Genomic DNA, 10,211 nt, shown 5'->3' with positions numbered 1-10,211 from the left:
TTTTAAATAAAAGTAAACTACTGTTAATTTTAATAATAGTAGATTGGCCACCACTATTTATAAATTGACATATTCTAACTTTTTTTATCATCGTTTATTTTATATATACATATAAAAAAATTAAAAGATAAACAAAAATATTAAATAATTTTAATTGCAATGTTAATAAAACTGTAGCTAAATAGTTTCATATCGTCTTGCATGAAAAATTCAACAAAAAATTAATTACTTCTAATATTTTCAAAATTTAAGATGATAAATTGGGTTCAAACTTTCACTGTTTCTGAGGCCTTTTCAAGTGCATATGGTTTTCTTCCTCTTTTTCCTTGTCTGGACATGTAGTATAGTTGTGACCTTGTTTCTTGCAAAATCTGCATAATTTTACTTGCTTCATATTCACCTCTTTTCCTCTTTTTGATCTTTTACTCTTTGGACGCCCTTTGGTCTTTGATTTAGGAGGGCAATAAACAGGGCCAGCTAAATTAGCATCTTCAAAAATATTGCTTTCTCCCTGGGTCTCACTAACCACATCCACCACCCTCTCTTGATCATATATTATCTTACTATGCCAACGCAATGGAAAGTACAAAGATGGAATAGTGAACACATCTTGGTGAAAGAACACACTAAAATGTGACGTCAAATGATTCCCCAAAACTCAAAGTGTTTACATGAACACATCAACATTTGTCCATTCTCCATAACTCCATGCTTTTGTGTATCACCTTGAGCATAATGCTGCACTACAAATCCCCCAACGTTAGTGTGTACAGTATAATGAGTAGCTCTTTCAAACTGTTCTTGAAATTTTTTGAAAGATAATGGAGTCAAGACTTTCTGTGCTTGCTCTTCTAGGGGAGACAAAGTAAGCAAGGAAGCTCCTCTGTATTTCTCTAACATTCTAGCTTGTAATTGATTTTGTCCAATATCTTCGATAGCCAAATCAACCTATAAAAATATTAATATCATATATAAAATTACATCTTAATAAATAATGTTATGAAAAATAATAAAAAAGATACTTACATTTAACCTATATTTAACCATATATAACAATATTAATATTAAAATACAACTATATCATAATCAAACTATAACAAAAAAATTAGAAAAATACTTACTTGCTTTATACATTGGCTTAAACATATACGTGAACTTGTAAATCTCTTGATAAATGCATTAAAACTTTCAGATCTCCCAGTTGTGGTCATTCCAGCAAAAAAGTGTGCACGGAGATAAGCAAAAAAGTGTGCACGGAGATAAGCAGGTACCCAAGAATGCCTTATGTTGTACAAACCTAATACATGTTTCTTCTTCTCTAGCTTATATTTCTCAACCACTCAGGCCATCTATTTTCAAACTCATCATAAGTATCAAGTCTATACAAATTATAGAAATCAGAACACCAATTAAAATATTGTTTACGGAGGATTCCTGTGAACCAACTACTAAATATTAATGTAATGTGCCATATACAAAAGGCATGTTTAGTTAAAGGCATTACTTCTGCAATAGCTTGTGTCATCCAAGGATCTTGATCAGTTAATATTGATTTAGGGGGCTTATTCATTAGGGACACAAATGTCTGCATATAATATACATACACAAATAAATAAACAAACAAATATATATGTATTTTAATTAAAAGGACAATTATATATAAATATAAAAAATGAACTTACCCTCATCAACCAAGAAAATGTATTTTTAGTCTCATTACGGAGAAGAGCACATCCAAATAATATAGTCCTACCATGATTGTCTATTCCAACAAACATACCCAATGACATCTCATAAGCATTAATCTTGTAAGTTGTATCAAAGATCACAACATCACCAAATGATTGATACAAAGTAAAACAGTGAGCTGGCGACCAAAAAATATGTTCCACTTTTCTTTCATCATCCAGTGTAACAGAGTACTGAAAATTTTGGTTCTCCTCTTTAGCTATCTTGCAATATTCAAAAAAATCTAATACATCATTTTTTGCTTGCTCAATACGAATTTTACTAAAAAAATTATGAATATCTTTTGAGGTGAATGAAAGGTGACCATTTCTAACATTTTTTTCAAGTTCCATTACACGCATGTTTTGTTTCACACTAATACCTCCATCTTTCAACAAAAGAATACGTTTTTCATCATCTTTTGTCATAAAACGATAAGATCTAAGAAAACGTACCTCTTCTTGTGAAAATAACTCATGATTATGTGTAACAATAAACTCAGTGGCATGCCATTGTTCTGGAAAAATTTCAAAACTTTTCTTTAATGTTACCCTCATATAAGCTTTGCAATCACACCTAGTAGATGGAGTATTTCATTGTTTCAGCACTGGATCCACATCTTTGAAAGTTGCAAACCTTCTTGATGACACACAAAATCTCCTCTCTTGATTTCTCCATCTTTATTTTTGTCAAATCTTGCTTTACGTATAGAAAAATCATATTATTTAGCATATTTGTGACAAAACAAGTATGCTTCTTCTTCACTGAGGAAACATTGGCCAATGAAAGACTCAAAGTTATATTTTTATTTTCTTGTTCTTCTTCACTAGCTTCTTGTTCTTCATCTTCAATGGCTTCTTTACAAGATTTGTTTAGATCAATATTATTCCTCTTCATCTTGTGAAAGTTTTAAGAAAAGACAGGGGATTTAAGAAAAAGACAGGTGAGATAGGCCCAGTGAGTGAATATGAAACGATTATGCTTGAGTATAGTTATTTATAATTTTGTATATTTATCATCATACAATGTTCTTGTCTAATATTCATGTCTTTTTAATTTTAAAAATAGAAAGCAAATTTCTAATATGGAAGTAAAAATTTCACCTACAGAATTTGTATAAATTTTTTATGATAATATTATTGTTACATAATATTTAGTTAATATTTTAAGCTCTTTTTTATTTTTAAAGTAGCCCGGTTATTTTAATATAAAAATATGTGATTTGAAGAACTGAATATATATAAAAAAACACGGTACAAGAAGGTATGATAAATATAGAATAAGATATGTTAATCATGGTTAAGCATTGCTAAGATTAAAAAGTGAAAATATAAGTGTTAATATTTTTTATGGGAATAAATAAAAAATATTAAATGTCATTGAAAAGTGTAAATATATAGCGTGTGCGCAGCAGAAAACCCAATTTAAGAAAAGGTAGAAACTTCCTTTAGCCTATCCATGTTTAATCATCAATAACCACAAGGTCCTCCTAATATTAAATGAGTTAAGAGCTGCCAATTTCAAAGATTCTATTAACACCCTGATTTATCCAAGAACTGAGCATAAAACCCATCGAATCATTATAACCAACTTGAAACTGTATTTTCTAGGTACATGAACTAAATTTAGATTTAAATCCTGCCATATAACCATAATTACCTTTTGCTTTACTGCCTCAATTGCCATTATAGGATCCAAACAAATACCAAAATGACGACTAATATTTGAAGACTTTATACATGCAATGACATCCTTCTCATTTCTGGTTAACAAAGTGGACCATAAAATTTGCTTTTACTTCTAGATTTCCTGGCCAATATTCTTTCTGGGACAACAATGAGTAAAAAAAGTATCTCAAAAACATTTATGCAACTGTTGATGCACTTCCAGTTTGATGCACTCCTACATTCTTTTCTGAGACTAAATGTATAATAAGGAAAAACATTACTTCACTAATAGAATTTTATGACAAATTCATTACAGCCACAATAAATTTGTGAACTGGTCCTCTTTAATTAAAAAGTAAACATATATATAGTTCATTCCTTTATCTTCTCCCAGCATTGCCCTGAACACCTTCAAATAATAAAAAACATTGTCTAAAAGACATATATGGAAGAATCCATCAGAAATCCTAGTTATTAAATTTTGACTTCAGTACCTATGTCATAAACTTCTTACGGAGAGCACGGTAGAATGGTATCTTCTACTCCTCTTTATCTGTAGAAAGTAATACCAGCATAGAAGTTGTACATGCATCTGCTGAGAAACCATGCTTCTGCATTTTGTCGTAGAATTTATAACCTTGATCATACTTCTCATTTTGAAAATATCCACGGACAATACTGTTGTAAGTGATTTCACTGGGCAGATAACCTTTAGCTTCCATTTCAACAAAAAGTTTATTGGCATCGTCCAATAACCCTTCTTGACAAAATCCTTGAATCATTATTGTGTATGTTTTGACATCAGGTTGCAAACCTTGTAACAAAAGGTTGTGAAAAACATCCCTTGCCTTGTCAAGATTTCTGCTCTTGCACAGACCATCAATGATTATACTATAATTTTGGATATCATGCATCATACCATCAGATTCCATCACATGAAACAAGGACATTGCTTCATCAATGCACTGGTTCTTGCATAGGCCATCTAATAATATTCGACAGATTACAATATTTGGTTTATAACCTTCATTTCGAAATTCAGAAAAAAGGTTCCGCGCCTCTGCATGTCTACCCACCTGACAAAGACCATGTATGATAGTGCTGTAAGTTTCAACTACCGGCTTTAGACCTTTAGCGGGCATTATTCGGAGGAGATCGAGGGCTTTGTCTACATTCTTCCTCTTACAGTACCCATTTATCAAAATGCTGAAGCTGTACGAGTCAGGCACTATCCTTTTACTCCTCATGGTATTCAGCACTGCTAGTGCTCTGTCCATTTTGCCTCTTAGACAATATCCATGCACCAGTGCATTGTAGGAAACTAGGTTAGGATATTTGCCTGTTTGTATCATAGTTGCTATCACATCCTCTGCATCCTTTATCTTTCCATGCTTGGCATATGCATCAACCAATATATTAGAAGTATGTACATCTGGAGTAATATTCATATTTTCCATATCGTTTAGCATTCGATTGGTATGTTCCCATTGTTTCAAGTTGCAGAGACCTTGAATCAATCTGTTATAAGTTCTGACATTGGGTGATACTCGTTTGTGTCTCATTTCATCAAGAAGACGCAAGGCATGATACACTAACCCCTCTTTGCACAAACAATCAATCATAATGTTATAGGTTACTTTATCAGGTTCGCAACCTTTCTTCTCCATGCATCTAAACAACGTAATAGCCATTGAAGTATGACCTTTTTTGGAGAGGCCGTCAATAACAGTGTTATAGGTAACAACATCAGGTTCAATTTCTCCAAAACTAATAATCTTCCTAAACAAACGATCCGCCTCAACAGACTTATCCAGCGAAATAAGACCCTTCACGAGAGTAGTGTAGGTCAGCACATTCGGCTCAAAGCCAATCTTAAACACTCCACCAAGCAGCGAAAAGGCATAATCAAGTCTATTCAAGTGACAACAACAGTTGATGACGGTATTAAAAGTAACAATATTAACGGGAATGCTTAAAACACGCATGTCTCGAAACAGAGAGACAGCAAGAGAGCATTGGTGCATTCTAAGGAGGGATGTTAGGAGTTGGTTGAAGTTAATAACAGGAAGCAGAGGTTTCATATGGAGCATTTTATCGAACAAGACAAGAGCATCGTCGAGTTTATCGAAACCAACCTTGGACTTGTCAAGTAGTAGAAGTTGAAGTTGTCTAGTGCTACTGGGATTAGGGTTATGGTTCAAAGAAGATGTATGGAAACGAAGGAGTGACACTGGCTGCTTACGTAGTAAGGGCGATACTGTGAAGAAACAAGACAGACCCATGGATACTCTGAATAAAATGTTTTTGTAATGTGCTTCACTGCCGATTTAATTTCCAAATTACAAAATGCTTTTCACTGTTTCTCCTTGCATTGCAATTGCAATTGTGGATTTGGATTTCATAAAACACCAAACATGTGATCTGGGTCACAAAATTCATATTATCTACATAAATTAATCTATAAGAAATTTTGGTTAGAATGATTTGAAAAATAATTAGAATTTGTTATTTTCAAATTTCTAACACTTATATTTTAAGGGTTGTCTTTTCAGGGTTAAAGGTAAAAATAAACATTTTTTAGACTATAGTGATGGGAATAACATTTTTAGGTGAGACCGGCTAAAAATTCCTGATGAAATGCGTATCCCGTACTTGGATATCTTATCTATGCTATATTATAATAGCCGGAATAGAGATAATTTGGTTTAACGGTTTAGTTCAACAATAATTTCCTAATTTTGATTATTACAAAAATAGATAAATAGTGTTATATATCTAATAAACTACTAAATTATTAAACTAATACTAAATATAGTATACTTATCCTACTAAACTACGAATACAACTTATCCTATTATTAAAAGATATAAATAATATTGTTACATATCTGCTAAACTACTAAATTGTTAAAATACTACAAATAGTCTATTTATTTTACTAAATTATGACCACATGTTATTCTATTATTTTTATTATAAATTTATAATCATTATATATTTATATAAATATTTTAAAAATATAATATAACTTGATAAATAAAAATTTAAAATATTAATGAAAACCCATGCATCGCACGGGATTTATGCTAGTAATATTAATACGCTGTTTAAGTAACTGGTTAATACGCAATTGCAGGCCAGATAACGTCAACTATATTAATTTTTTTAAAAACAATACGTAATCAAAAATTGGGTATTGTGTCGGTCTTTAATATTTAATACGCAAAGTTAGTTTGAGTATTCATTAAAAATATAATCATGCTATATTAACAATAACAGTAAGTATAAACAGCCTGTTTAATTGATGAAAAGCATACGGAGAGATTGAAGGGTAAGAGTTTCCCAGTACGATTGTTCAACATTTTATTGTCTTTATTCGACAGGGAATAATACAAATGTATCGATTGTATTTAACAACTTAAGAAATAAACACATGGGTGTATAAGCGGACTTGGGTCGGTTGTTGAATAGGTAGCTGTAGAAGGAATATGTGATTGTACGTAAATATTGACTGGGTATTGAAAACGGTATTATTAATCATCCAACGTGTCAATCGGTAATCTTGTTTTTTTTTAATTAAAGAGTCATTATTTTATAACAAAGGTTGTGAATGAATTATTAATAAAAAATGAATTAATTTTTATTTAATACAAGTGAAAATAATTATATAATTAATAAAAATATATTTATTGATATGATTGTAATATTTGAACATGACAAAAATTAGTTAAAAAATATTACTTACATTTTACAAAAAATTTACTATTTTTTTATTTTATTAATTTATTACTAATTTTTATAAAAGTAAATAATAAATCTGATTAATAATAAAAATGTTTATAAATAATTTTTTTACACTTAACGTTACATAAAATTAAAAAAAAAACAAGACATATATATACTAGAATTATTAAATTATAATACGTACATAAACAAAGTCTCGATAACCACCTCTCTTTATAACCTGCTGATTTTTTGTTATCTAGAAATATGCCTAATAGATTTCTGCATTGGAGTAGTCTTTGTTTTACTTATTGTATATTTTCAAATATAGTGTCCATTTTAAAAATTTTAAAATAAGTAATTTACCACTTAAAATAAATAAGTGATTTATAATTGACAAGTAAATAAATATTTATAAGTTATATTAGTATTTGGATAATTTTACTAGTCAATTTTTATATATAAATAAACTAAAATAAATAGTTTTTAAATAAAATTATCTTAATTCTTATATTTTAATTTAGATTAATATTTAAAAAATATATTTTTTAATTTAAATTAATAAAAAAGCAAATAATTAAAATAAATTGAGAAAAATACGCCTTTACTAATATTCAATTTATCACCTTATAAGTTATAAATTCAACTAATAATTTGGGTCGACGATAAACTCTTGCTGCCAAAAAGTCTCATCTATGCATCCCGTTGAAGATGATCTAACCATACGTGGTATATTTAGTTAAAAAAATATATATATATATATATATATATATATATATTTTTAATAATTTTTTGAACAAAAATATGTATGTTAAACTCTAATTTTAAAATAATATGAAAAATGTACCTAATATCTAAATAGAGATAAGTTGTTGACTAAGAAAGAAATGAAAAAATAACAAAAATAGCCTAAATATTACTCAACTTGTACCAAAATAGCTCAATTGAAAAAAAAAACCCAACATCAGAGTGCGTATATTCTTTCTTCCATCTTTTCTCACTTTGCCCGTAAGTCGCAGTAGACTTGTGTGAGCCAAATCGTCTACAGATCTACTACAATCAATGAGTCACTCATCATTATCACTATACAGATAAGAAAAGATTTTATAAAAGGAAGAAGAAGAGATTTTAGAAATTAATGGGGATAAATAGAGTATACGTGATATATGCATACAAATGTTACACAAATGGGAATTGGGTATGATAGGCCAGAAGTAACCAGACCCAGATAAAAGAACAGAGGCCCAAAATAGATAACACCCCAGGCCCAAGCCGGGGTGGTCCCCGGTGTCACGTGGCACATGACAAAAGAGTCAACTATCTCATATTACCCAAAATGGAACAATTGTATCCCAGCCGTCCATTGGTAAATATCCCAAGACAACTCTGATGGAGAAAGGACACCTGACCACATAATCCATCTGAACCGTCCAACCAATCACCAACCAAGAATGATCAAAGGTCGGGATGAAGAGGTACAAACCCCAAAAACCCTAAATTTTAGGACCTATAAAAGGCCCAAAAAAGAGGGTTTTAGGGGTTGAAAAATATTTGACTGCGACACACCTATACACACACCCTCACATATAATTTGAATAGCTCATTCTTCCCTCTTCTTCTTCTTCTTCTTCAAGAAAGCCCATTTCTTACTCTCACACCGGAGTTGCCGCGGGATACAACCCCCTCCGGTTCTGTTTTGCAGATACCCCTACTTAGCAGGTTAACCACACTCCAACCGCTACGGAAGTCGGGTCCCAGTGCGTGTGAGAAAGGAGAAGACCTGGGAAGAAATCGAGTTATCATTGGCGCTAGAAGGAGGGGGCGAACCTCTGGTGATGTGGTGTCATCTCCAGCTACATTACACAGCTACAAAACCAAAGAAACCCTCTCTCTGGTAAGAACAAGAACCCTCACTCTCTTTACAGCTTACTTTTCTTATTTTTTCCTCCAAAATAGTCACACATCCTGGTACCATCACCCATAATCTGTTCTGAAACTAATGACCACGCGAAAAAGCAAAACCTCGATCTACGGAACCATTCAGCCCACCGTTGCCCCGCCCAGGGACGGCGAGATGGAAGATATAGATGAAGAGCCCCCCACAGCTCGTGCTTCGTCTCAGCTTCAGCCCGGAGACTAGAGGTTAACCATAGAGAAAGCAGCCCACAAGTATGTTGAAACCTCTACAAACCCTTGGGAAAGTATTGAAGGGTTTTTAGCACATAAACGCAACGAAAACGTAAATTTAAATCTTAAAAAAAACCGAAACCCTCTGCAGGATCCATGCGAAAAATAATATTTAATTCGTAGTTCAGTATGTTTACGATCCCTAGTAGAGATCCCTACCAGCTGCTCCTCAAGTGTGAAGCACTCCACCGGTATCCACCAAGAGATCAATGTAATGGAGGAGGAAGGGGTGGGAGAATTAGGGTTTTCATAACTTTTTAGGTTGAGGCAAAATAAGGGTTTATAATAGTATATTTATAAGCAAAATTTTTAGCTGAAAATTTTCCCATAAAATATTATTATTATTAACCCTTTATTCTTATTAACCTATTAACTAATAATTAAAACACCTTTTAATTATTAATCCTTTTTCTAAACACTTTAGAAATAATTCTCTCGATTTAATTTCCAAAATTAAATTCTTAATTAATAATATTAAGAACTTTTTTTAATTAATTTATAATTAATTAAATCTCATTTAATCAATTATTAAATTTTCTAATTAATTATTTATTTCACAAATAAATAATTATCAGCCATTATTAATTAATTCCTATACCAGTAAATCATTCTCTTTTATGGTGTGACCCTGTAGGTTCAATATTAAGCTGGTAATAATAATAAAACTATTTTATCATTATTTATATAAATTCTCTAATTCATTAAATATGATTAATTAATTAATCATATTTATTCTACATCGTGAGGGATACTTCTCAGCATATCGCGATTATCCGGATAATACGAATTCACTGCTTAGAATACCAAGAACCCATTCAGTGAGTAGTTACCGTACAATCAATTCCTTCCACCCTGCAATGTCACGATTAAATACAAGGCATGGAACTTGTTTCAAGCCTATCTTATT

The 10,211-nt window shown here is 31.3% G+C and overlaps 2 protein-coding genes across 2 annotated transcripts; both read right to left on the bottom strand.

Moving 5' to 3' along the window:
- Positions 1-274: 274 nt before the first annotated feature.
- LOC141706310 (uncharacterized) lies at positions 275-2,156 on the bottom strand. The gene is made up of 4 exons (XM_074509105.1): positions 1,683-2,156; positions 1,505-1,585; positions 726-948; positions 275-609 (listed from the first exon to the last, which is right to left on the bottom strand). Exons 1-4 carry the CDS (start codon positions 2,154-2,156, stop codon positions 275-277), a joined length of 1,113 nt encoding a protein of 370 aa, XP_074365206.1.
- Positions 2,157-3,521: 1,365 nt separating this feature from the next.
- On the bottom strand, positions 3,522-5,887 carry LOC141666889 (uncharacterized). Its single transcript, XM_074473129.1, has one exon. The coding sequence runs from the start codon at positions 5,675-5,677 to the stop codon at positions 3,935-3,937; it is 1,743 nt and encodes a 580-aa protein (XP_074329230.1). The 5' UTR covers positions 5,678-5,887; the 3' UTR covers positions 3,522-3,934.
- Positions 5,888-10,211: the final 4,324 nt, after the last annotated feature.

This window comes from Apium graveolens, chromosome 1, assembly GCF_009905375.1.
Source record: "Apium graveolens cultivar Ventura chromosome 1, ASM990537v1, whole genome shotgun sequence".
NCBI lineage: Eukaryota > Viridiplantae > Streptophyta > Magnoliopsida > Apiales > Apiaceae > Apium > Apium graveolens.
Note: the sequence above shows the minus strand (reverse complement) of the source record. Positions and strands in the feature narration are given on the sequence as shown.

What these genes read in the sequence shown, in the direction of transcription:
- LOC141706310 (XM_074509105.1), bottom strand. Translation starts at nt 2,156, where the DNA reads ATGACAAAAGATGATGAAAAACGTATTCTTTTGTTGAAAGATGGAGGT. An exon ending in CATTTTCTTGGTTGATGAGG is followed by an intron (nt 1,586 to 1,682) that starts GTAAGTTCATTT and finishes TATTATATGCAG; the next exon opens with ACATTTGTGTCCCTAATGAA. An exon ending in TGACACAAGCTATTGCAGAA is followed by an intron (nt 949 to 1,504) that starts GTAATGCCTTTA and finishes ATATTTTTATAG; the next exon opens with GTTGATTTGGCTATCGAAGA.
- LOC141666889 (XM_074473129.1), bottom strand. Translation starts at nt 5,677, where the DNA reads ATGGGTCTGTCTTGTTTCTTCACAGTATCGCCCTTACTACGTAAGCAG.